Source organism: Triturus cristatus, chromosome 8 (assembly GCF_964204655.1).
Source record: "Triturus cristatus chromosome 8, aTriCri1.1, whole genome shotgun sequence".
Taxonomy (NCBI): domain Eukaryota; kingdom Metazoa; phylum Chordata; class Amphibia; order Caudata; family Salamandridae; genus Triturus; species Triturus cristatus.
In genome coordinates, this window is record NC_140591.1 from 857,585,593 (window position 1) to 857,613,330 (window position 27,738).

A 27,738-nucleotide genomic window follows, 5' to 3' on the forward strand; every position below is an offset into this window, starting at 1 on the left:
TAATAATGATATTAATAATAATAGTAATACGATAGCCTGAATAACTTGGACTCGCCGCTCTGGAGGATAAGCCCGAAACGGCACTTTCAGCTCTGATGAAACGGAGCGACTGAGAGGGAGCCAGGTGTGACTTCTGCATGTTGATAGTGAACCCCAGCGAGTGCATGAGGTGCACTGTAGTCTAGAGATGGGAGGTGACAGCCTGGGGCAAGCCCGCCTCCAACAGCCAATCGTTGAAATAGGGGAAGGAAGGCACCCTTGATCTCTGCAGGTGTGCTGCAACCACCGCCCTCACCTTGATGATCACCCGAGGGATGCTGGTAAGGCCACAAGGGAGCACAGTTAACTGAAAATGCTCTTGACCTACCATAAACAACAGGTGACGCCGGTGGGCAGGCAGGACAGGAATGTGGAAATAAGAATCCTGCAAGTCCAACGCTATCATCCAGTCTTCTGGGTCCAGTGCAGACAGGACCAAGGCATTTTGAACTTCTCTTTCTAGAGAAAGTAGTTGAGGGTGCGCAGGTCTACAACATGACGAAGGCCTCTGTCGTTTTTTTTTGGGAATCAGAAAGGACTTCCTTGCAGAGAAGGGACAGATGATCCTCCGTCATCTGGTTGTGAGATGGTGGCATGGAGGGAGGGGTTGTCACAAAGGGGAGAGAGTAGCCCCTTTGGACGATTTGTAAAACTCACCGGTCCGATGTGATGGACTGCCAGTGGGGCAGGTGATGACAAATCCTGCTGTCAACTGGGTGCCACTGCTTGTAATTCGGCCAATTAGGAGGGTTTGACAGGGGCTGCTCCGTCGCTAGGGTGGATGAGCATTGCCCCCACTGCTCTCAGAGCTTCGCAGAGCAGGAAAAAGGAAAAATAAAATGATAATAACATCGTTATTCTCATTTTATTTCTTCGTAGCTACGAGGCTGTGTTAGGGCGGGGCGGGTCTGGTGTCACAGTCTGGGAGGAGGAGTGGTTTGTGCACAATAAGTGCGCATGCCAGTTTGGCCGGCCATCTTGGATCAGCCAAATAGTCATGCTGACTTAGCATGTTCTCCACCGGGCTGTAATACACAACCTGGGTGGAGAACATGCACAGGCTCCCTGACCCCATGTGAACGCCGAACCACTGTAGAAGGGTATTAAGCACTCAAAAGTATGCAGACTGAGTCACTATAAGAAACTAGAATGGGACAAAGGAATCTACCCACACTGTCGACAGACAGCCAGAGTCTTTCGCTAAAAAATACCAGCTTTATTAACACATCTTAAAGAAAATACATTCGAGCTCCACGTTCTAATGTTTTAGTATGCCCACAATGTTTAACGTTTTCTCAAATAATTGAATGAAAATATAGTCATGGACTGGAGAGGGGAGATAAAATATTTTACTCATAGGGGCCAGGGAAGCCTTAGCATGAAACAAAATTTCGTGACAGCCTTAGAAGATTTCTGGTCACATCACATAAATGACATTTTAAAATCAGTAAAATTAAAAACAAAGGCTGTTTATTTCTGGTCAAATCACATGCATTATATTTTAAAATCAGTCAAATTTAAAATACGGTTGTTTATTGTGTTTGTAGTGCTGCACATCAAGCTCCATCCAGTCTAAAGAAAATGTACTGAGAGAGAGAGAGACATTTTCTTCTGTCTGGGCTTTGCCCAACACATCGGAAAAGACAGAAGGCAGCAACGCTTGATCTATTTGGGCACAGTTTTGATTCCACCTCAGACCTCTCTCCCACCACCCACATTTCATTTGTTTTTATTATCTCACTCTCCCAGGTGGTTTTTCGTCCCTGCTGTCTCCATTTGTTACTATTTTTTATCTTTGTCTTCTCCCTCCATCACCTTTCTGCTTTTCTCTCTTGCTCTGTGGACAAGTATGATCATAAAAAAGTCACCAAAATGAGTGACGTTGCCCACTACCTGCAATCACCACCTCAAATTGAGCACTGGAACTCTTTTCAGCCTTTTTGCACTCCATACAATAGCAATGCATGGCAGGGTTTAGAAGCCCTCCCTTCACAAGGTCTCCATAATGTCCCAACGATCAATGCGATCCGTGGCTCTAGGAAACTAAAGTCACCCAGGATCCCATACTGTGTGTCGTCGCTCCAATCTTGTGAATGTTGAATTTGAGGGTCAATATCTTCGTAAGGTGAGAAGGGGCCTTACTCAGGGCTGTGTATTGCTATTCAAGCAGCCTTCTGACAGGACATAGAGCGACCTGGGAGTATTCAGCAACAAACTGGCTTACAGTCTGCTCTGGCACTTAGAGAACAAATATATTTTTCCCTCCCCAGTCGACGAGAAAAAAAGGCTTATACCCAACGAAGACTAAGGTGAGATTGTCAGCAATCTTAAACATTTTGATTTATCTGTGATTTAAAAAAAATCGGACAGTTGCCAACGGAACACAGGTTGAGTGCAAAGGTAGAGTCGTGTTTTCCATCTTTCTAAACTGTCTTCAACACCTCGGACTCCCACAACCCATTGCTGGAACCTCATTTTAACTGTGTAAGTCTTGAAGAAGATTGTATTACATGCAGCAAATTTTTGATTTTACTAGAATATAACACCTGGCACCCTCTACAAATTGAGACAATTGAATATCCAACTCTAGTTCCATTAAAGCTCCTTTGTAAGAATTCTTTGAATCTGTCCTCTCCTACCGACCCGCAAAGGGGTGGTTTGCCTACTGGCAAATTGCCTTAAGGTTGAAACTTGTCTAGGTGATCCATCTTGTTGCCGTTTGCAGTTGGATTGTCTTCAAAACACAAGGAGCTCCTTATTTCATCGACTGTGTCTAGACTCTACGGACAATTCAGAGGTAGCCGCATGGTGCAAAGTCAGTAACCAAACTAAAATGAGAGGCAAAACAACAGAGTAGCAGCACAAGGGCAATTATTGAGCGAGGGCAGTAAAACTGAAACTTGTTTTAAGCTAAAGCGATGGAAGACCCATCCCAAAAATATCCAAATCCTTTTTCCTGGAACTCTCAATTATATCTGCTGTCAAGACCCGGACAGCTCCGAAGGTGAGTGCCGTCAAATCACTCAATATAGACCGTAACTCTGTTTGAGAAACTGTATCCAGTGTCCGAACAGAATGCCATGCACCCGCCTCCAGTAACTCCAGTCTATTTGTGCACAGGCACGGGTCCAGCTTTTACATCTGTAACTCTGACTCAGTCGCCTGATCGGCAGGGCTTGAAGTGGAATCACTGTGGGCATCCAGATATGCTTAGGGTATTTATGAGGGCACTCATTAAACCCCGCTGCTGATTCCTGTCCAACCATAACCTCGCCATCAACCTGTTCTAAACTGACGGTAGGGAATTCCAGGCATCAGCCTAGCATAGCTGTACATTTTATGTTGGTAGCAACCAGAACCATGTGCGAATGTCAGTACACTGCAGAATGAAGCTTTGATACCAAAATATCTTTTTATGACACATTTCTATGTGGACCCTATTCTTTGCTCCTTCAAATGTGGCACCCAGGACTTTTAGTGGGATAGAAAAACTGTGGGGTCTCCAATAGGGGCGTGGCCTAAAAAAAACTTACGCTAAAAATCTGTACTTAGCATAGTGTGCCACCCCACTGGTATTTTGAGGTTTCTGTCAATTTACCCAGATATTTAACACAACAAGTACCATTACACCTACAACATGCCAGGACTGTTGGCTTTGTCAATAGTTGTAAATTGCATAAGATAAATAAGCAACAACTAATACTTCGTTGTATATAATATTGAAAATGCTTCTGCTCTTGTGGGTGAGGTTGTGGTGTAAGGCTAGAGCTGCAGACTTTCGAACTGAGAAAGCAGGTTAGAGCCTGAGGTGGGCTCAACATCCTGTGATTCAAAAAACAAATACATGCTCGTTTTATGTAACTGGTTCTCAAGTTTGCCCTGTATGACTGCCCTCAGCCTCGCTGCTGCCTCGTTTGCCGGTTGCCGGCTGCCTCCGCTGCGGGGATTGTTTTTGCCTGGTTTTGTCGATTATCTGTGCCTGTTTCTGTTTAACTTCATTTTTCCCTTGTTTTGTCAAATATTTGTGCCTGTTTAGCTTAATTTCATTTTGCCCGTGTTTTGGCTCTCCTTCCTTGTTGTCCGCCTACCTCGCCGCCCTCCGCCCTCCCTTCCTGCCACCGCCGCTTGTCCCCGCCCCTTTTTCTCTTCTGTAACACTCCCCGCTCCCGCCTCCCAGCTGCTCCGCCCACCCGCGCACTTGGCCTTAAATGGCGACTGTGCGACGCAGGTGAGTGTGACCCACTTGTGGGACACCCCCGCGCCGCACGGCCACCAGCTGCTGCGTGTGCCCCTTGACTGCCCTCAGCCTCGCTGCTGCCTCGTTTGCCGGTTGCCGGCTGCCTCCGCTGCGGGGATTGTTTTTGCCTGGTTTTGTCGATTATTTGTGCCTGTTTCTGTTTAACTTCATTTTTCCCTTGTTTTGTCAAATATTTGTGCCTGTTTAGCTTAATTTCATTTTGCCCGTGTTTTGGCTCTCCTTCCTTGTTGTCCGCCTACCTCGCCGCCCTCCGCCCTCCCTTCCCGCCACCGCCGCTTGTCCCCGCCCCTTTTTCTCTTCTGTAACCCTCCCCGCTCCCGCCTCCCAGCTGCTCCGCCCACCCGCGCACTTCGCCTTAAATGGCGACCGTGCGAACGCGCAGCGGTCACGCGCAGCGGGCGCGCCGATTGTGCGCCGAAGGCGCGCCAAAGGTAAGCCCGTCTGCGCCCGTCCGCGACCGGATCGCGACCAGCGCCAGGACCCCTGGACCTCGAAGACCCCGACCGACCCGCAGGACGTACTCAGCCGCCACCCTCATCGCACTCAACACCGGCCGACGCCCAGAGTGCCACCAAGCCACACCACGACGCACCCACGGACCCTTCAGCTGCCACGCCTGCAAGTTCTCCTGCATCCGGACCTGCCTCGCACCAACACCCGCCAAGTCAAACACCAGCAGCACCCACCTCAAGTGCATCCTGCTCAACACCCGCTCCGTCCACAGACACGCCATCGAACTCTGGAACCTCCTAGACGCCACAGCCCCTGACGTTGCCTTCCTCACGGAGACCTGGATGAACACCTCTTCAGCTCCCGACATCGCCATCGCCATCCCAGAGGGCTACAAGATCGTCCGGAGGGACCGAAACGCCAACCAGATGGGAGGAGGCATCGCCATCGTCCACAGGAGCACCATCCGTCTCACGACCAGCACCGACAACACCCTGACCAGCGCCGAACACCTGCATTTCCAGATCCACACCGACCCGAACACCACCCTCAGAGGCACCCTGATCTACCGACCCCCTGGACCACGCACACAATTCAGCGAGGACATCGCCGACTTCGTCAGCCCGCATGCCCTCCCCTCCGCTGACTACATCCTCCTGGGAGACCTCAACTTCCATCTAGAGAACAACAACGACCGCAACACCAGCACCCTGCTCGACAACCTCGCCAACCTGGGACTCAAGCAACTGGTGTCCACCCCCACCCACCTCGCCGGACACACACTCGACGCAGTCTTCTCCTCCAGCACAGACATCGACTTCAGCCACGCCACTGAGCTTCAATGGACGGACCACAGCTGCGTCCACTTCACCTTCAAGAGAACGACGACCCACCACCACCAGCAACAGGCCGCCCGCAGAAGCTGGAACAAGATCACAGCACACCAGCTCGCCACCTCCCTGAACCAGCACCCTCCTGCCAGCTCAGCGAACCCCAGCCAGGCCGCCGACAACCTCACGAAGTGGATCAGCAACTGCGCGGACGAACTAGCCCCACTGAGGACCCCGCCTAGCAGACCCGGCAGCAAGAAGGCCCCATGGTTCACCGATGAACTCAAGAGCTCCAAAAAGAACTGCCGAGCCCTCGAGAAAGTCTGGAGAAGGGAACCGACACCGGACAACAGGACCTCCTTCAAACTTGCCACCCGGAAACACCACCAGCTGATCCGCGCCGCCAAGAAAACAGCATTCAAGGACCGGTTGGACAACAACGCACACAACTGCAAGGAACTCTTCAACATCGTGAAAGAGCTTTCCAACCCCAGCGCAGGAAACAACGACATCACCCCATCGCAAGACCTCTGCAACTCCCTCGCTTCATACTTCCACAACAAGATCGCGGACATACACAACAGCTTCAACAACCAACCAACGCACACCATGACCGAACAACCTCCCCCTACCACCACCCTCCACGCCTGGACCCCGATCAGCACCGAAGACACCATCCGCACGATGAACTCCATTCACTCCGGATCACCGACCGACCCCTGCCCTCACCACGTCTTCAACAAGGCCGACGCTGTCATCGCACCCCACCTGCGAGACATCATCAACACATCCTTCGACACCGCCACCTTCCCTGAGAGCTGGAAGCACGCCGAACTCAGCGCTCTACTCAAGAAACCCACAGCGGACCCCACCGAACTCAAAAACTACCGCCCCATCTCGCTCCTCCCGTTTCCAGCCAAAGTCATCGAGAAGACCGTCAACAAGCAGATGGCCGCCTTCCTCGAAACGAACGGATCCCTCGACCCCTCACAGTCCGGCTTCCGAGCCAACCACAGCACCGAGACCGCCCTCATCGCCGCCACCGACGACATCCGAGCCCTGATGGACAATGGAGAAACAGCGGCCCTCATCCTCCTAGACCTCTCCGCGGCTTTCGACGCGGTCTGCCACCGCACCCTAGTACGGCGCCTCAGCAACATCGGAATCCAGGACAAGGCGCTGGAATGGATCATCTCCTTCCTCGACGGAAGAACACAGAGAGTCCGCCTACCACCGTACAAGTCAGAGGCCTCCGAAGTCATCTGCGGCGTCCCCCAAGGATCATCTCTGAGCCCCACCCTCTTCAACGTCTACATGAGCCCCCTCGCGGCCATCGTACGCAAACACAACCTCAGCATAATCTCCTACGCCGACGACACCCAGCTGATCCTCTCCCTGACCAACGACCCCGCCGCCGCCAGAGCCAACCTGCACGAAGGGATGAAAGAGGTAGCCGAGTGGATGACGACCAGCCGCCTGAAACTGAACTCGGACAAGACGGAGGTCCTCATCCTGGGCTCCTCACCCTCCGCCTGGGACGACTCCTGGTGGCCTCCCGCCCTGGGCACCGCACCCAAACCGACAGACCATGCACGAAACCTGGGCTTCATCCTGGACTCCTCCCTCTCCATGACCAGGCAAGTCAACAACGTCTCCTCGGCGTGCTTCAACATCCTACGCATGCTACGGAAGATCTTCTGGTGGATCCCCACCGAGACCAGGAAGACCGTCACCCAGGCCCTCGTCACCAGCCGACTGGACTACGGCAACGCCCTCTACGCCGGTACCACCGCCAAGCTCCAGAAGAGACTCCAGCGGATCCAGAACGCCTCGGCCAGACTCATCCTCGACATCCCACGAACCAGCCACATCTCCGGACATCTGAGAGACCTTCACTGGCTCCCCGTCAGCAAAAGAATAACCTTCCGCCTCCTCACCCACGCACGCACACAAAGCCCTACACGACCAAGGCCCGAGCTACCTCAACAGCCGAGTCAACTTCTACGCTCCCAAACGCCACCTCCGATCAGCCAACCACGCCCTCGCCGCCGTCCCCCGCATCCGAAGAGCGACTACAGGAGGAAGGTCCTTCTCCTACCGGGCCGCCAAGACCTGGAACTCCCTCCCTCCCGACCTGCGCCTGACCCAAGATCACCTCTCCTTCAGGAGGAAGCTGAAGACCTGGCTGTTCGAGCAGTAGCGGCTCCCCCCTCCCCCCCCCCCCCCCCCCAGCGCCTTGAGACCCTACGGGTATGTAGCGCGCTTTATAAGTGTCAATGATTGATTGATTGATATGATACTGAAAAACAAGTCGATTTGAAGGTACATCAAAAGCAATGAGAGTTTTACCATCACAGAGTTAAGCTTTTTTTTTCCCCCCACTCTGAAGGTTTCGGCACCTGCTCTTAAGAACTGCTGGTGCTGAGCACCGGCGAGACCTGCCCAACTTAAAGCCCAGGTTGCACCAGTTCCATTGTATGTATGTATGTCAGGGGCCACTGGAATTATGCGGCACGGGAGCACCAAGTTATGCAGCAGTGTTGACTAAATGATGCGGCTAGGAAAAACAAATTTTGTGGCATAATGTGTCATATTTTTGATCGTATTACTTCATTATTTTTTCATCTTTATACATGGTAATACTGTCTGGGCCAGGATAGCTTGACTCCACAATATCCTTTCCAGACCAGTAATAATGACCTTGAACATAAAACTGAAACATCACAACTAGTGAAAGAGTGACACAATGAGAATTAATGTAACCTAGTTGAATCTGACCTGGCAAGAACAAGCAGGCAGTAAATGACACCAGAATAGTACCTTCGAGACTGTCCTCACCAGGGCTATCAGAAGGCGAAGGTCAAAATGCATATTATTCCACAGACCAGGGCTTTAAGTGGGCTGGGTCTCACCGGTGCTGAGCACCGGCAGTTTTTTAAAGGGGGCCTCGAAAAAGGTCTCTATCGGGCTCTGCTTTGTGCCCTGGCACAGTCTGTCTGTTTCTTTGCCGGACTGCAGTGACAGCAGGCACATCGATGTGCGCATGCTCACACTGCTCACTTTTCACTAGTGGAGAAGTTACAGCATGACGTCATGCCAGGTGAGGGTTGTAGGGGATGGGAAATCCTTTAAAGAGAGTCATTTTCTCTCTGGATTTCCCTTCTCTTCTTGAAACTCAGGAGCAGAAACACTGTCCTGGTGTCACCAGGGCTTTAAGTGGAAGTTTTTTCAATATTATATACAACAAGCCACAGTTGCTGCTTATTTATCGTACACAACAGCCATTGTCCTGACTTGTTGTAGGTATGATATTACTTGTTTGCAATGACAGAAAACAGCAAATACAAGTCGGGAGGCACACTGTGCTAAGCACAAATTTTTAGCTTCCATGTTTTTAATTTATTTAAATCAGGGGTGGGGGAGGTAGAAGGAGCTATGATCCATTCAGCTTCCTTAGAGCCAGCCAAAATCAATGGGGAATGGATCACTTGTACCTGCAACCAGGGCTCGGGTGTTCTAACCGTCAGTACTTAAAAAACCCTCATTCACATAGGCAGGTCGTTTGGCGGCCACCCGGGAACCTGATAGAAGCGTCAGCACAAGTTGTGCAGCCTGCTGAATGAGCGAGGATCAGCGCTGTCAGTTTTACAGATGAAGCCCTAATTAGGACTCCGTAAGGTACTATTGACCTTACATTCAGTTAATATTCTGATAATATATCTTAAGAATAGGACGTTAGCCATCTCCTACATTTTATTCTAGGTCCTGAAGAAAGCCCCTCGACCCAGAAGCAGCAGAGACAGAGCCACTGTCTTTTTCCATTTTTGATTATCCTTGGGGGAGAGAAGAGGTTAGATGGGCTGAGAGTGAATTCCTAATGGAAAGGTAGAAAAGTGCTGAGAGAAGGGCATTATGCTAGTCATTTTTTTAGGTCTCGCATAGGCAGCTCGCATGCGTTGCTCTAGGAGATGACTTTTAGGAATCGGTCAGCTCTTTTCAAGCACTCGTGCTTGTGCTGGCATCCACCTTGCGGGAGCGAGCAGCGGCGCACAGGGGCCATCTGTTTTCAATTAGCATGGCCGCGCGCGCTTGCTCCTCCACTGCCTTTCTCAAACTCGCTCACCCTTGTCAACTTGTTGATCTCTGCCAATTACTTTGCTTCCAATTCATTTCTGGACTTCTTATTCTGAACTCTGCCCTCTTTCCCCATGTACGTTTACAAGCAGTGAATCAGTTTCTCTTCACAATTCATATCTTCCCCTAGATGGTTTTAGTTACTCAGAAGGGAAGGTGTCTGCATTTCAAAACACCCAGACATTTACGGGGTTGTGTTTGCAGCCAGAAATGCAGTTCCTGGCGGAAAACACAGACCACCTTTCCTGATTCTGCCCACTGTCCTTTCAGGATGGCTTTTCATTAAAACCTGTTGCCCTTCTTTGCATGTAAAAATCATGGGCTGGGCTTCTGTGCATGTGAAAAAGCGTTTACCGTTGAGTGCATTTAAACGTTCTATTTCTTAAAGGTTTATTTTCATACGAAGGATGAGAGCTGCCTCCTGCTTTTCAAACTACTGATTCTGGTTATAAATGCAACAGGGTAAAAGGTAATTTCTGTTAATTAAAAAGGCATGTGGGTGTCCTACGCATTAATTCAGGTGGCTACAAATTTACTGGGTAGGAAGATGCCGGTTCAGATTATTTTTATATAGCGCGAACTCGACCCTTGAGGTGTCAGGGCGCTTTACAGGAGCACCAGTTGCGTTACCATTGGACACATTCATGTTTTTTTAGGCACAGGGAGTCTTGGTGATTTGTCCAGAATCACAGGATGTTTGAGCCTCCCCCCAACTCGAACCTGATTCCCCAGCTTCAGAGTTGGCCACTCTAACCATTCAGCCACATCCTCTCCAGGATATTCCAGCCTTTCGATCTGCCTGTGCCAGAGAGGACACACGTGGTCTGCCCTGTCCAGTTGATCACTGAAGCCACTGGATCTGTGTAACCGGTGTGTTCACTGTGGAAGCTGCATGCTTTCGAGCAAACCAGCTCGCATCACATGGAAACCGGGGTGATGAACAGCAGTGGCATAAATGGGGCTCTGACCTATCCAAACCCTCTGGAATTTACTAAAGCCCTGTTGTGAAGCAAGCCAGTTGCATAACCAGTGCTGTACCATGATCACACCCACTCATAACTACCAATGCGCTAACCGAGCAGGGCATTATTGTAACCAAGGTACAAAGCACTGTGCATGCCATTCTACACTTAGACCCACCTGGTGCCAGTGACCGAGATCCCTTCCTTCACCTTGTTTTATTACTTCTGATGATAAATAAAAAGCTTGTTAAAAAGGTCTGGTAAACAGGGGTGGGCGGGGGCAGATGAGAGGGGGTGTTCCTCTTGGATATCACTGTCTCAGCCCCAGCTTGAAGCTCCTGCCGCCGATTTCCCTCTTTATTGGTGGTAAACTCATCTCTTTATTTTATTTCTCTAATTTGGAACTGGGAGTGACGGCTGTGCTACTTCTGGGATTTTTATTCGGATGTCATCAAGGAAGATGACAAAATGAAAGTTTTGAAAACTTAAAATGTTCCTCGATAGCGCCCTTTTCACCGTGTTTTTCTGCATTTGCCTACAGTATATAAATTGTGCCTGTTATTAAAGCATGTGTAAATGTATGTGTGCCGGGGCAGCGCCGTGCATTGATGCGAAGTTAAGCTACAGTGTCCAACTAGGTATGATTGGTTGTGGCGGACAATTAAAGCACATTTATTGCAAGGACAACGTTTGTAAAAAGAATAAATAAATGGAATTAGACCACACATGCAGAATAATGAATTGTATGTGTAGAAAGGAACATAAGACATTGGCAGTAATCATGAAACAAGCACTGGCATATCTAATAGGTCTCGCTTTTGGGGCCTTATAAGTATTTAGTTATGCAGCACAATATCCTTGGTGCAACAACATCAACTGTGCATGGCTAAACACTTATAAGGTGCCAAAGGCGAGACCTATTGGCTATGCCAATGCTTGTTTTGAATAGTCTGCTATGTAATCGTACACTTCTAAAAATTACTTAAACTGTTTCAAACATCACAAGCTCCACGTCTCTCTCCGGGCACTCTCACAGCACTCCAAAGTGTCTTCGAAATCAAGCTACCTGAGATGCTACAACCCCTCCCTCCCGAAAGGAATCAAAAATGCAGAAAACAATCCTAAAGTCACATGTGGGAGCTCAATGTGAATCTCGGTTTGCTGCCGAGCTCTGCACTTCACTCTTGTCGCAGTGAACATCGGTTTTGTCAAGCTAAACATCAGTAACACTGTGGGATCTCTGGGATCCCTTGGCTTTGCTGATATGTGCGGTTGCTTTTACTGAGGTGCTGAAAGGCTTGAGCCGCTCTGGAAATTGGTCTCTTTGTTACACCAGTGGAAGTTATTGACATCAACCTACAAATAGAGTACCACCTGCCTTTCCTTAACGGAACTTGGCACTTTTTTTCTAGAAAGCCACCTTGTATCCCCTTGATTTAGTATTTGATAAAGTTTTAATCATTTAGCTGGGTGAAGGACAGTTTGCAACCGGTCTGAGGAGTGCGGGTATAGATGAGCTGTGCATGCCAGACATAGTGCGCCCACCTAGATCAACTGAATGGTGAGTGCAGACTTGCCAACGTGGCCACCTCCTACCACCACTAGCCAGTACTTCACCTTCACTGAGCCATCCTTCCAGTCTGCCATGGAGTAGGGAAGCCATCCTGGCGCTGCCACAGGGACTACAGTGCAGAGGGATAGAGGGACAATTCCCGAAGCCAAATCGGGCTTGTTTCTGGGCTGGCTTCGCCTGTGTTTGGTGGGCTAGGACATGGTGTCTGGACCCACACACTCAGCCCCCTCCGCACACCTTCAATCCCGACACTGCTCTCGTCACTGCAGAGATAGCAGTGCAGTGAAGAGCCAGTGGTTCCACCTCAGCGGAAACCGAAAGTAGTGAATCACACAGTACAAAATGTCGTCCGTGGGGAGGTGGAAACCCTGCAATTTGCTAATACACCTAGACACTAGACATCGAGGACTACATATAAAACAGCCATTGACGAAGTCACTGTTGAAAAGTTTACCTTAAATAAGCACCGTTACTTCGGGTTCGTGCAGCAACTCGTACTAAGATTGGAAATTGGTGCTTAATTAAACGGCGAGCAGCCATGAGAGTGTGGCGGTTGAAAAGAAAACTAGCAACAATTTTGCAGTGAGGCTGGGAGCACAAACTGGTGTTTGCAGTAGGAAAGGCGTGGGGATAGTGTGGGAAGGCAGGCTCACACGGGATTAGTGGGTGCTTCAACTATACGAAGAGATGTACAGCAATTAAACAGTAGCTGTAGTAAAAAATAATAATATACAGAATCCATCCCTCAGTGGCTTCCAACATCTGCTTCTGTTGAGGCTTGCAGATATTCCAGAAGAAGTTCCGAAAGAGGGCGTTTCTGCTGAAGGAGCTGGCGAGTCACACTTCTGCTGTACCTACTCGGGGTCTTCCATATCCGTGCTCCAACACATAAACCACTTCTGGGTAACAGTTATGGAAATTGAAAAGAGTATTGAAAAGCAGGGAAGCAGATGAAGGGCGGAAGACCATGACGACACTAACTAAAGCGGCCGGCTTAGACGCACTATTTTTAGTTACGGGACACAGATTTACAATCATAATGTGCATTGTTAATGGAAAATATTTTTGACGAATGCAGGGAAAGGGTACTGACGAGAAGAGGCAAAGGCAGGTATTAACTGTTAAACATAGCATTTACATTTTATCTCTGATCGGGAATTAGTTTTAGCGGTCTCAAAGGGGCACGGACAAAGGGCAGGCATGGACAACCGATGGTCGATAAGGCAAGGACATTGGGAGTGGGTGGGTGGAGGGGTAGAGCATGCTGCGTGTAAACAAAAGGGGGAGTGGTGCAGGGGAGGAGGCACTGTAGCTGCTGCCCTGCACGCCGCTGCTCGCTCCTGCAGGCAAAATGCTGTGGGAGTGAACATTTGAACGAGAGGTGGGACATGCACCCGCCTTTGGCCATTTGCGTGCTTTCATTACTGAAAGACACAAGCAAAGGACAATCAGATGTGTGGGAGGAGCACGACCCACACGGAGAAGTTTTGAGCCCTCACCAGAAGCCTCCCATAGAGCAGCGCATGGGCGCTGCGCTAGGCTCGACCTAAAAAGGACAAAATAATGAAGTATTACTATCGCAAAATGTGCCACATAATGCCACACAATTTGCCTTTCTTGCTGCATAATTAAATCAACCCTGCCGCACAATTTGACCCACACCTGCTGCATAATTCCAGTAGCCCCGACGATAATGTTCTCTATTTATAAAAACAATGTAGGGTATGTTAAGAAGGCACAAGAAATTAACTTGCTTCGTGGGTCACTGAAGGCATCGTGGTCAGGGCAAAGGAGCAGCAGTACAAGAATGTGTTTATATTTATACAAGCGTGGAGAGGTGCACTCCCAAAGTGTCTTTTCCAATAAGTAAGACTGACCAATTCCTTTATGTAGGGCAATCCTTTATTTAAAACTTCATCAGACAACATGAGCTCCAGCCAACGCATTTCGTTCATTAAGGAATGAACTTCTTCAGGGCATTGATGGCTTGACAACGGATGGAGAGCCGCGGTTCTTGGTTCCCCAAATTATAAAAATATATAGGATGAAGAGTGTGTCAATGCTCTATGATTGTTATCCACAAGGAAGCATGTTCCATAGGCGCGTAATGATGGGTCCTGTGCTGGCCTTTATTATAAGGACCTGGATGCGTGAACCTTAAGTGCTGCACATCAAGAACGTTTCTTCTCAGGTCGCCTGTGTGGCATGGAGAGCAAAAAAAACAATGGCTTTAGGCCCTGATCTCTGTACTGGAGTGAATGTATGACATTGTTGGCTGGACTGTTCCCATTGGGCACAGGGTCAAGACTGATTTGCATATGGCTGGGTTCAAACTGGAATAGCACAGGCAGCAATAAAACGATGGATATAGGCCCAGATCTCTGTACGGGAGTGAATGTATGACATTGTTCTGCATTCTGTCCATCAATTGTTCTTTTTGCATGTGTATGTACAGCAAACATAATCTAGGATGGATGGTCCTAATTGAAGCAGAGGTACGTGCCAACAAAAAGAGCATCCACGCTCCCACTATCATTAAAATTTTGATTTTTGCATATTCTTTCTTTGTGATTCCAATAAAATATTTCATAAGTTGTGGATGTACATGTATTTCAGTACTTTTGGTGGACAGTTCTGAAGGTTGAATTGTAGAAATTGATTAGACTGGGATCCTGGCCTCCAGTAGTGATTCGGAGGGGGTCCTCAGAAGTCAAAAGACTAAGAACCACTAATGTGAAAAGACTACAAATATTATAAGAATACACCTTTTTTATTTTGAATAGTGCTGATCATATCTGTACATGACCTTTCTTACACGATTTACGTCCAGACCTTTGGATCGGCTTTCCGTATTAATCTGCTTGCGTGCCCACCTCCAGGCACCAGGGCTACTAGGGCAAATCAAAGAGGCTGTATACTAACGCGACTGATAAATGACTCCTTTCAGAATAACATCTCTACAAAACGATGTGTAAACCAGAAGCATGTCTAATCTCCTACATTAGTTATAGGCAGGGCTTTAAATGGGCCGGCTCCTGCCGGTGCTGAGCTCCGGCAATTCTAAAAAGCCTTTGCCTACACAGATCCCTATCGGACTCTCCATTTTCACCCTCATCCTCGGTGGAAAAAAAAAATCTTACATCTGCAGCAGTGCCACCCTTCACTACTTTTGATGCAACTTCAAAGAGACTCATTATAGTTCTTTCACAGTCTCATCGTTTCAGATCTGAAGCATTTTTAATATTCTATACAACAAAGCCACAGTTGTTGCTTATTTCAGTCAGTCAAAATTACTTTATTCGGTTCAATTCAAAAACCATAAAAGTACAATACATACAATAAATAACATTAAAAATAGACATTTACAAATATGTTTAAAACAATAATAAAAAGAAGACTTGGTCAAGTTTAATCAGAGTTCAAAAAATGCTTAAGAACAACACTATATCCAGTCAATTTTTTTCCTTAATCTCATCGCAATAGCCAGAAAATTAGCTATATTGAATATCTCCCAAGTAGTGCCTAACAGCTAGAGATACATAAGAGCAGGTTTGACTTGTCTGAATCCTTTATTTTTGATAAGGGGGATGATAAACTTTTTGCGGAGAGGGGACAGATGTTCACAAAAAAAGATAAAATGGGCAGTATCCTTAATGGAGAATCTGTCACAAGAACAGATCTCCAAATCCCTGTCCTTCATCCACCCTGGAGATTCAGTGAGCAAAAGATGGAATTTGTTCAGTCTAAACCTGGTCAATAAGAAACGATGGTTCATTTTATTCACAATAGTCAAATAAGGTTCAATATTACTAGAAGTAACAATTAGCTGATGAGCCTTTACTGTGGGTTTAACTAGCTCCTTTTCCTCCCTAGCTAGGGTTGTCCGGTGTTTGTGTAGGTCTTTCACCCATGTTGTGTCCCCCTTTAATAGATTGTTTGGGTTGTCGAATAATTCTGGGCGACCTAATTCATTAGTTAAATTCTTAACATAGCTCAGCCAAGGGATAGCCTTGCCGTACTCAAGGGATAAACAATCCTTTATAATTTCACGGTTTAACTCAAGATCTGGATTTTGCCAGATTGATAGCCATTTTAATAGAGGAGCCAATGCTATCCGGTCTGTTAAATACTCAACCCCACATTCTTGATGGACAATATAACCGGGGGTTGCCTGGGGAAGTGATAGAATGGATTTAAGAAACTTGTCTTCTACCACCTGAAGATCCTTTACATTTTTAATACCCCACAAGTCCGCACCATACATAGCTATGGAAATGCATTTAGCTGCGTAAATATTCAACATAGCCTGCATTGGCTTTACCCCCAATTTACGGGCAAAATCCAAGACACCTGAGATTGACCTGGCAAAGGCATTTCGTTTGGCTGCTAATTGAGGGACCCATGAAGATTTATCATCAAAAATGACCCCCAAATATGGGAAACTAGTAATTCTAGATAGGACATGGTCCTCACAGAGCATGGTCTTAGCTCTCTTGGGTTTACGACCTACAGTCATAACATGGGATTTGGCAAAATTCACGCTTAGATCAAGTCTTTTCATAAAATCAGCAAAAGAATCTAAAAGACTTTGCAGCCCTACTGCCGTACGTGCTAGCAACGCAGCATCATCTGCATATAGTAATGCAGGAATGCAATACTTCCCTGCCCTCGGTATATCCTTACATGACTCGATTAAGGCGGTGGCTAGGTCATTAATATAAAGAGTAAAAAGCAAGGGGGCTAACATACAGCCCTGCCTAACTCCCTTAGAAATTCCGATCTTGCCTGTACTGTTACCCAAGCGGTCGAATCTAACGGTGGCAGTAAGATCTCTATGTAGATCTGCTAAAAAATAGACGATGTTTTCATCTAAGCCACGCTTTAGCAAAAGTTCACATAGTTTCGACCGATTCACTCGGTCAAAAGCCGAGGATAGGTCCATAAAGGCAAGATATAGCGTCCCTTTCTTGGCTATGGTATATTTACATATTAATAGGTAAAGATTCAGGCTTTGGTCTATGGTACCCCGACCCTTTCGAAACCCATATTGTAAACATGAAAGGGTGTTAGTATCTTCCAACCATTCTGTTATTTTACCCAAGACTACTCGCCCCAGGACTTTTACTGCGGAATCAATGAGGGAGATAGGACGGTAACAACTGGGATCCCCCCCGTTTGCCTTTTTTAAATATGGGTATGATCACGGACTCGGACCAAGTGTCCGGAATGCCTGCGACACAGACCCTGTTAAAAATATTCATTAGAACTGTAGACCAAGTCTCAATATCAGCTTTAAAAAGGTCCGCTGGGACGCCATCGGGTCCTGGAGCCTTATTGCTCTTCATCTTACCGATGGCCTCAGCCACCTCAGCCTTGGTTACCGATAAAGTATAATGGTTTAAAGTGGGGAGAGGGAGGTTCAACCCTCCATTTGTTTCCGCTTCATAGACTGACTTAAAGTGAGCACACCACTGGTGTTCCCCAATACCGCAATCTAATTGGTCATTGCAGGGATCACAGAAAAATGGTTTATTAACCACAGACCAGAACTTCGCACTATTACGGAGGACGTCAACGGAAGATAGTTCTTCCCAGGCGTCCTCTCGGATCTCTTTTTTCCTAAGCTCCAGAGTTTTAGTATATTCTTTCCTAAGCTGGGCTACGGTGGACCGATTCACTGGTTTACAGTTCAAAGCTGCTCTCAACTTTCTGTTTGCCAGTGAACAGTTTTTATCAAACCATGCCAACTCGGCCTTATCCTTTACTTTAACAGGACACCGAAGATCTATTGAAATCTGTGAGCAGATTGCAGAGTACGCCTCTAATACTTCCACATTCCCGGCTTCTGGGTCAAGGCACGTGATCAACTCTGAACCAACCTTCCTTTTTAAATTGAGGAAAAAAATCACCAGGGATGACTTTATTCCACCTGATCCTACGGTCCTGGTCTGTGAGGTGGAAGTTGGATTTATCCACCTTATCATGGGTTATAACAGATTTTAAAAAAAGGCTTATTTATCTTATGCAACTAACAACCATTGACAAAGCCCATAGTCCTGACTTGTTGTAGGTATAATGTTACTTGTTGTATCATATCTGGATGCAATGACAGAAGCAGCAAAATACCAGTCAGGTGGCACTCTAAGCTAAGCACAGATTTTCAGTTGATGTGTTTTTAAGCCACGCCTTTAATTACATTGGCCACGCCCCTTTGAGGGACCACTCCCACCCCCATTGTTTTCATCCCACTTAAAGCCCTGGTTATAGGGGGCACTACAATTACATGATCAATTTCGTACTGACTCTTCCGACCCTAAAATGATTAAAGGAGGCAACTCCACTCTTCTACTTTAGCTGTTCATACTCTTACTTTATATTCAGTAATACAGTTTACTTAGGCAGTTTATCTGAATGACTACTTAAGTTCTGCCAAAGCTAGGCTTTGCACTGTTAACAAAATAGCAGGTTGTAGAGCACTTTGCCGCCATGCCCTTAGTCTAACGCCATTTGGGCGCAAACCAATGGGAGCACTCTTTGGCAGGGCGAGGATACGGGAAAGGTCTTGTTCCAGGACACATATTCTTTGGAATCTATAAAAAGCAAAAGGCGTGTGCGTATTCGAAGTAATGTTTGGATGCGTTCAACTAATCGTGACTCGACTCAGTAAATGTAATTCTATCGTGATCTACCAGTGTAACAAGCGTAGTCTGAACTGCAGTCCTGTTAATTCATCATCGCCGGCCACATTTCATCCTTCCCCGCTAAAAAATGGGGCCAAGCCCACGTTTCCGAATCACGCGTTTAATAACACAAAGCAATAAAGGCGAGTTAAATTGTGAGGTGCGCTCAAGCAGCAAGATGCGGCCTATTTTAAAATATGTTTTTGGTCTCAGTGACAGAATAATGAACGGGGTCTATTACTCGGTGAAACCCCTTCTCGTAACGGATGTTCTGCAAAACATTAGCACGAACCTCAGATTCCTTTCTTTTTGTGCCTATAAAATTCTCGAATCTTTCCAAGAAATCATTTAATGCAGCATTTTTTGCAGCAGACACACTGCCTCGCGCCGTGCCCTGGGGAGCGGCCCTCTCCGTAGAAGCTGTTTCATAGGAGCCCGGGCCGCAGACAGGCCCCGCGAGGAGCATTTTTCAAAACGACCTCGAGTTTCATATTACTTGCGAGTCACAGTTGCTTTTGTAGGCAAATAAACCCCGTAAATTTGTGGCAACAATTCGAGTTCTTTTTAAACACTGGATAATAAAAAATATGGTATATAATTGGCTGGAAAAAAAACAAGAAACGTTATACATGTCGAAAAATGTAAGGAATTCCAGCAGTTTTAAGCCTTGCAGCTAAGGAAGAAATCTGAAGAGTCTGACATATGTCAGCCCCCCAAATCCTAAGGGCTTCTGCGAATCTTACCATAGAGAACAAATGTGGTTATTTCATGTATTTTTGCTTCACTTTCATAAAAACATGGTAGCCTTTAGGTGCAGAGTTGTGTCTACAAACTCATTGCCTGAACAATTTAAATAGCAAACAAGCATTGGCAAAACCATTAGGTCTTGCTTTAATATGCTAACGTATGCAAACACATACACACACACATGCATGCAGACTAACTGTGCTATGCCTCTTGTATTCTATTGTATTGTAATTGCATTCATATAGCGCTTACTACCCCTGACGAGACGTTGGAGCGCTTTTCCGGTGAGTAGTGCGCTACTCCAGAACCCATAAAGGATTAGTGGTGAAATAGTATAGTGAAAATATGAAAGTAATTTGAGTGGTGGATATTAGTCAATTATTTGGATTGAGAAGGATAGCGTAGGGATAGAAGAGAGAAAAAAGGTTTGCATTTATATAGCGCTTGCTACCCTTGATGGGGTGTTGAAGAGCTTTTTCGGCGAGTAGCACGCTATTTCGGAACCCATAAAGGATTAGTTGTGAATTACTATAGTGAAAATATGAAAGTAATTTGAGTGGTGGATATGTTAAGTTATTTGGATTGAGAAGGATAGTGGAGGGATAGAGAAGGGAAAAAGATTAGCATTTATATAGCGCTTGCTACCCCTAATAGGGTGTTCAAGTTCTTTTTTGGCGAGTAGCACGCTACTCTGGAACCCATACAGTGTTAGTGGCGAATTAGTGTAGTAAAATTTGGAAGTAATTTGAGTGGCAGATATGTTAGTCAGTTTTTTGGATTGAGAAGGATAGGGAAGGGGTAGAGGAGGTAAAAAGGTTTGCATTTATATTGCGCTTACTACCCCTGACGAGGTGTGTTGAAGTGCTTTTTCAGCGAGTAGCACGCTGCTTCAGAACCCATAAAGGATTAGTGGTGAATTAGTATAGTGAAATATGAAATTAATTTGAGTGGTGGACATGTTAGTCTGTTATTTGGATTGAAAAGGATAATGGAGGTATAGAAGGGAAGGATTTAGAATCTTTTTTGTTTGTTTGTTTTGGAGCTCATAGAAGTAGGAGGAGGCTTGGAATGAGTAAAAGGGAGGTGGAGGGGGATGAGTAAAAGGGAGATGGAGGGGAAGAGTCAGAGGGAGGGTTTAGAAAGGCTTATTTCGGGGGATCAGAATAGTAAAAAGAAGTATGAGATGATGCACGGAGGGGTTGGAGTAGGGAAGAGTCTCTAAAGGGTTATTTTGGGGATCATAGTAGTAGCTGTGCCGCTTTATATTGCTAAAGCTTGAGGAGCTGTGCAGCACCAGCACCGCACGTTTGAGGAATAAAAAAAAAAAAACAACAGCACTCCAAGTTGGGGAAATATAAAACAAGATCTGAGAGGCACAGCAAGCAAGGTTGCTCATATAAAATGCCCAAATAGTCTGCGTTTTTGCACGCCTGTGTTAGCATGCACTAGTTGGCACATCAAAGCCAGGCCTACTGTATTTGTGAATGCTTATTGATGTGTTTGAAATCTCTAGATTTTACCATTTCTGTGTATTATGGTCAGGAGTTTGAAAGGAATGGAGAAATGGCAAGACCGATTTAATTTGAGAACGTTAGAGACACGTATGCGATGTTTCTTTATGAAAATTGGGCACAGAGTAGAGCCATTATCGCAGGTAGAGGTTCTTGTCTGATATAAAGGATATGAGGATGAATGTGTGGGTATCTTTGCCTTTTTTCCTGTAGATGTTGTAATCTCCCGCAAAACCCTTCGTACAAGAGGAGATGAGCTGATAAGTGCTATAATCACGATAACCACAAATATACAGTTTTGGTGTCAGAAGGGTAATATAAGATGCTTGGCCTGAGTGGTTGGGTATGTTGTTTGGAATCGCCCCCTTAAGACATTAGATTGAGGAGGAATTTATTGAGCTAATCAGTTTACATTTGAGAGGTCTCCTTCTAGATGTGAGCAACACCCCAGTAGTTTTATTAATCTATGGAGGTGGAGAATATTGTATCCAAGTGTCAAGATCCGATAAAATGCTGGTACAGAGGATTAGCAAAATCTGGTATCTGTTAGTGCAACAGTATCAAGGTCACAGTCTTGAGTGAAGACATGAAAGGTACTTCAGAGACAAGAGACAGGCAGTTCAGGAAGGCAGCTTTGATGTAACGCGTGACGCATAGAAGATCCATCGCTGGGGTAGAAAGGACATGATTGATCTGAGGTTTCTTGGTCAGACCAATTAAGTGCCTGATTACAAGTGGCCCATTAAATTGCGATCAATGCACAAACACCTGTTTGTGCAGGGATCACAATTACCAATGGTGCAATATTTATCATACCTGGTCATTACCAGGTGTGATAAAGATCACAGCCTTCGTTATATTTTGGCAGGACAAACCTGCTGGAATAAACAGGCTTTAAGGCCTCGGTATTTACCCGGACATGCATATTTTGGTGTGACAAACACCAAAATCAGGATGTTTTTTGTGGTACCTAGCTGCATACAGCAGTGTGATGTCAGATGGAATGTATGACATAGAGTATAGATTGCAGTTTGTGAGCAGTTGCTGCTGGTTCCTGATGGATGAGGTGCTTGCAATAAATGCTTTACATTAACTCAAGAGAACTTCGCTTTCCTGGCGTGTTTTTCTTGTTACACTGGCAATGAGCATGGGGTCTTTTCAGAGGGACGAGCACCTCTACATCAGTGAGGTGTTTGTACTGCTGTCTACTGTTTGTTCTACAAGTGCTATGTGGGAGCAGCGGCTGTAACAAGACGTGACCTGTGTCAACCCTTGAATGTGATCACTGCGGGGTTAGCAGCACCAGTTACCAGTGAGTTGGAGGAGGAACGCTTTGATTAAAATTGTGGGCAAAGGAGCGTCACTCTTTGGTGCATATCCGCGATGGAGCTGGTGATGCGGTGAGTAACCAACTCTGAGGCATCCAGTAAATAAAGATCAATTTCCTGTAGAAAAAGCACGCATTGTGGCGTGTGTTCAGCCATGTTGGGTAAGTTTATGGCGGAACAAGAGCAAATCCCACAGGAAAAAGCATACAAGGCAGTGTGCGGGAGGCCATTTTGTGCAGTTGGGCACTGCACTAATGCATTAAGCAAGGAGATGCGGTGATATCCGGTGGAGAGGCACGTATTGTCTTGTGCGAGTTGCCACTTTAGAAAGTTAGGCTCTAGTCTGGCTTCCTTAATGAAAAGGCAGTAGCGGCAGCACGATTTCACCATCAGTGGTGCAGCTGGTGCATCATTTTGTTTAGTTGTGAAGGAAATTGAACGGTGCCTGTTGTGATGACAGGCACATCTCCTGTTAATTACTGAGCCTGTTGCGGTGACAGGACACCTCCTGTTGTCCTGCAATTATGTCAGGAACAGACACAGGCAGTGCAAGTCCAACCACAAAGGAACCTGACTGAAATGGCAAGAGGAATATCTTTCATGCTTGGTGATATTAATGTTACCAAGTCAGTACATATCAGAGCCTGTTTGGTGAGGTGACAGATACAATATTGATTGGTGGTGACACATTTAGCTTTGTAGTATGTGTGGTAAAAGTAAAGAGGTGGCAAAGGATGATCAGACAAAATCCACAGGTGAATGTTTTCGCTGTGACAGAAGTGGACACAGAGCTTATGCAAAGATTTGTACAGCTGGAATGTAGCATGTCACAGTTTTGGGAAGAAAGGTCAATGTAGAAAATACTGCTGAGACAAGTTGTAGAAAGAACAAAAGGAGGTTAAAGAGGTCACTCATGAAATTGTATTTCAAATCAAAAATCAAGTGGGGAACATTCTAGTGGAACAGTGAAGATACAAGGAGTGGAACTAAAGATGAAGTTTGATTTGTGTTCTCATTTAACCATCATGTCTAATAAGAAATATGTATAATGGTTTGAGAAGAAAAACTAATTGCATGCTGTGGATGTACATCCAGGTGGTTATGGTGGGCAACCCATAAGTATGGCAGGATACTTTAATGCATGCATTGAGTTAAGCTATACGTTTTTGCTTGGGAAAGTCCATGTCTCAAATAAGGAGGATGATTTAGTTGGATGGCCACATCAGCAATTATTGGGAATCACTCTAAATCCCAATGCTGAGCCCCAGGTACAGATAAAAGAGGTGGAGGAAGGACAATATGATTTTGTGTCAGAGTTTCCACCACTTTTGAAAGAGGGGTTTGGATGTTTTAGGGGATATACATACCGCATAAAGCTAAGAAAAGGGGTATTGCCTGTTGTAGCTAAAGTAAGATGCATTGCTGTGACTGTTTAACACAAGATTGATCAAGAGTTACAGAGGTTAATTAACCAGGAAACAATAACCCCGGTGGAGGCAACAGAGTGGTTAGTGTCAGGTTTGTTTTTGTATGAACTTTTTTGAGGGTTTTGGTGCGAAACAGTTCCAGGTCTTGATGGTTCTTGTCTGCCCAAGGTAGGGCCAGCCCTTTCCGGTAGCCACGGTGCTGCTGACAATGAAACGCCAGAGCAGAAAGTGCCATCCAGAGGGAGTGCCCAAGAGGATAAACCCCAAAGAGAAAACAAATCTGGTAGTAGCGGAGACTCCGGGAGGCGGATTGAAACAGCAAGTGTCCAAGGAGAGAATAGGACTCAGAACTGCAGCCAGCAGATTAGAAGGAAGGAAGGACCAGAAGAGAACACTGGAAACAGGAACACCAGGAGGCAAGATTCTCAATAGGAATGAAAATCCAGAGGAAAATCTCAAAAAGGACCAAAGACACACCAACAGGAGCGAGGAGTATTGCAGTGCAAAGAGAAAGAAAGTTCAGCCCCTTAAATACCCATTGACAGGAAGTGATGAAGAGGAAATGATAGGCTACCATCTTGGATTGGAAAAGATAATAGAGAAAGCATGGAAGTGCTGCCATGATGGTTAGGTGAAACAAAACCATTCTTGAAGCATTCTGGGGCAAAGATTAGTGAAAACATGTTCCCAGGAAGAACAATGCCTCCAGACTGACCCCTCAGCAAAACTAAGAATGGGCCCCTGTGGCTGCTACCATGACGCCCCAGGTATCTGGTGAGTGCTAGAGCGTTCCGCAACACAACGCAGGACTCTGCAGGGGAGATTGCAGGACACCGCACAGTACGGCAGCGTGCCCCGGAGAGGTGAGAGCCGTGAGCCGATTCAGGGCCAGCGGCGTGACAGGTTAGCTCCATTACGGGTGGCCAGAAAGACCAATGATGATATTAGGCTTTGTGTAGACCTAGGAGTGCTCAATAGAGAGGTCACTGTTGACAAGTTGATGAGATAGTGTCTACCCTGGCTGGAGCAAAATACTTTATCACACTTTATCTTACAGCCGCGTACTATCAAGTTGAGTTGGTTGAGAGTTCCCAAGAGCTCATGGCTTTCATTACTCCGATAGGGGCATTTAAGCTCACGAGGATGCCATTCGGACATATATCAGCTACCTCTGTGTTCAGTGAGTAATGTTGTCAGTATTAAAGGGTGTAAAATGTTAATAGAACGATTTGTTGATCTATGGAAGTAGTCTTGGGAAACACAACTTTACAGTGAGGATGGTTCTGAAAAGACCTTTGGAAGCTGGGTTGCGTCTGAAGTACGAAACCTATAGTTTGCTGTGCAGGAGGTAAACTATCTAGGGCATTTGATCTCTCAAAGAGGGATAGCACCCAACAAGGAACTGGTAGATGCCACTGTAAGAATGAGGGAACCATCTTCAAAAGAAGAGGTGGTTTCTTTTCTGGGCATGGTGGATTACCCTGGCAAGTTCATAGCAACTGTAGCTGAAAAATCCACACATTTGAGGACTCAACTGGTTAAAAATAAGGAATATGCATGGAGTTCAGATTGACAGCAAGAGTTTGTGAGTTTAAAAAGTGAATTGAAAAATGCACCAAATTTGCAAGCATTTATTCCAGGGGCAGAAGCTATTATTATCAAGGATGAGAGTTTCAAAGAACTTGGGGCAATTTTGAAGCAGAGAAGGAATGGTAAGGAGTATTTCATTGCTTGAGCCTCAAGGTGTCTACGTAGAGCTGAAATGAACTATTCAGTGGTTGAAAGAGAGGTGCTGGCAATCTTTTTGGAATTGAATACATTTTGGAATTTTATCTGGGGAGCGGGGTTTGATATATAAACTGATCAGAAACTGTTGGAGGAGATTTTCCTGAAGGTCTGGATTTTATTTCATCAAGAATTAGACGGTGGGTTGCTGTGTTACAGGACTTTGAAGTGGAACATTTGCCTGGAATTAGCAATCTTTTGGTGTATTGTTTATCTTGGTTGGAGTCTGAGGAGATCAAGAGGAGCTAGTAGAGGAGTTTTTGGATTAGGACATTAATATCTGTGAGATAACGTTAGGTGCTTTGACACAGGATATTTGGGAGGAGGAACTGGCAAAGGAAGGTGAGTTGGTTGAAATAATACAAGCGGTCAAGTCTGGTCAATTGAGGTCACTGTCCAAGTCTTGGTTCGCTATGAAAGATGAGTTAACAGTGGACAAAGGTATGCTATTGAGGGGAATGAGATTGATTCCTCCTTTCGACTTGAGAAGTAGGTTAATATCAGAGGCACACCAGGGCCATATGGGGATAGTTGAAGCAAAGTAAAGATTGAGGGCAAATTTTTGGTGGCCGGAGTTGGATCTGTGTGTTGAATGTAAGGTGAGAGACTGTGTCAAATGCAATGGCAGTGATAAAGTTTTGGTGCACTGCCAGAGGCAGTGGTTTGTCACAAATTGACAGATTACCCTTGGCAGGAGTTTGCCATTGATACTGTAGGTCCTTTGAGAGTTAAACATCAAAAACCTTACTAGTTGGTCTGAAGGGATTTATATTCCAGATGGGTGGAAGTTACAAGTGTGCAAGAAGTGACAATCCAATTTTATCAAGTTCCTGGACGAGGTATTTAAAAGAGAAAGATTACCTGTATCGATTCTCCTGGAAAATGGACTACAGTTCTGCTCAAGGAGTATGAAAGTTTTTTTATTCCAGTGGGATTGTTCATAAAAACTGCTCAATATTTCATCCAGAAAGCAATGGAGCCGTGGATAGGTTCAATAGAATAATTAAGGAGAGCATTCAATTGTCAAGGATGAATTCATTAGATTGGAAGGGTTAATTGCAAAACAAAATAACAGCTCATCATACGTCACTCCATACTTCCACAGGAAAGACTCATTTTGAGATGTTTAAAGACAGGGCTCCCAACACATTGTTATGTCCAGGATGGACGAATTGAGACAAAGGGCAAAAAAATAATGGAACAGGTGGTTGGAAAGATCAAGAGGTTGAACTGCAGAGGAAGAGGAAAGAGTATTTTGACAAGAGGAAAAGTGTGAAGTGGGTGAAGCTTAAAGTAGGAGGTTGGATGAGGATAAGAGCTCTTGGGGGATGTACGTCTTGGTCTAGGTTTATGAAGCCCACGAGAGTGGTGAAGTGTTTCAACAACGCTGTCAAAACAGAAGATGGAAGAATGTAAAATAAGAGTTGTGTTGTGGTATTAAATTCTGGTGTGGACTCTAATCAAGAGGGGTTGTCAGAAGATAGTACAAATTATTCTGATGAGAAGGAGGAGGGTAAACCTTCTGAAGAAGGGGCCATGACTTGCAGGAAAAGTAATCGTAACCGTAAGGGTCAATGTATTTAAAAGACTATCTTGGTTAAATCTAATGTGTTGAAATTCGCACCAAAAGACTATGTTGATTAAGTCCTGCTGTAATTGTGGATAGTATTAAGAATCATAATTGATTAGACTTAGTCTTGTTTAAGTTTGCAAACATTTGTAACTTGGTAAAGGGGGAATCTAGCTGCATACAGCAGTAGGATGTCCGATAGAATGGAGAACCTAGACTATAGATTGCAGTGTGTGAGCCAGTGGTCAATTGCTGCTGGTTCCTAATGGATGAGGTGCTTGCAATAAATACTCTACTTCATCTCACCTAAATCATGTTTCCTGGTGTATTTTCCTAGTAACGGAACATGCATATTTTGGTGTGGTAAGCACCGAAATCTGGATGTTGTTTCCGTAACAAAATGCAATAATTATCCTAGCCAATAAATTCTGGATACATTGGTGT

General features: G+C 45.8%; 3 protein-coding genes across 5 annotated transcripts in view; 2 read left to right on the plus strand and 1 right to left on the minus strand.

The window, feature by feature from the left end:
* Positions 1 to 18,249, plus strand: part of LOC146805175 (uncharacterized) — a 66,468-nt gene extending 48,219 nt beyond the window's left edge. Inside the window, exon 4 of the mRNA XM_085620663.1 lies at positions 17,901 to 18,249. Coding sequence (XP_085476789.1) covers positions 17,901 to 18,249 — 349 coding nt within the window. The remainder of the gene's footprint in view (positions 1 to 17,900) is intronic.
* Positions 1 to 27,738, minus strand: part of CMSS1 (cms1 ribosomal small subunit homolog) — a 1,297,886-nt gene that overhangs the window by 333,140 nt on the left and 937,008 nt on the right. The gene's annotated exons all lie outside the window — the stretch shown is intronic.
* FILIP1L (filamin A interacting protein 1 like) overlaps positions 1 to 27,738 on the plus strand; it is a 946,987-nt gene that overhangs the window by 64,539 nt on the left and 854,710 nt on the right. The gene's annotated exons all lie outside the window — the stretch shown is intronic.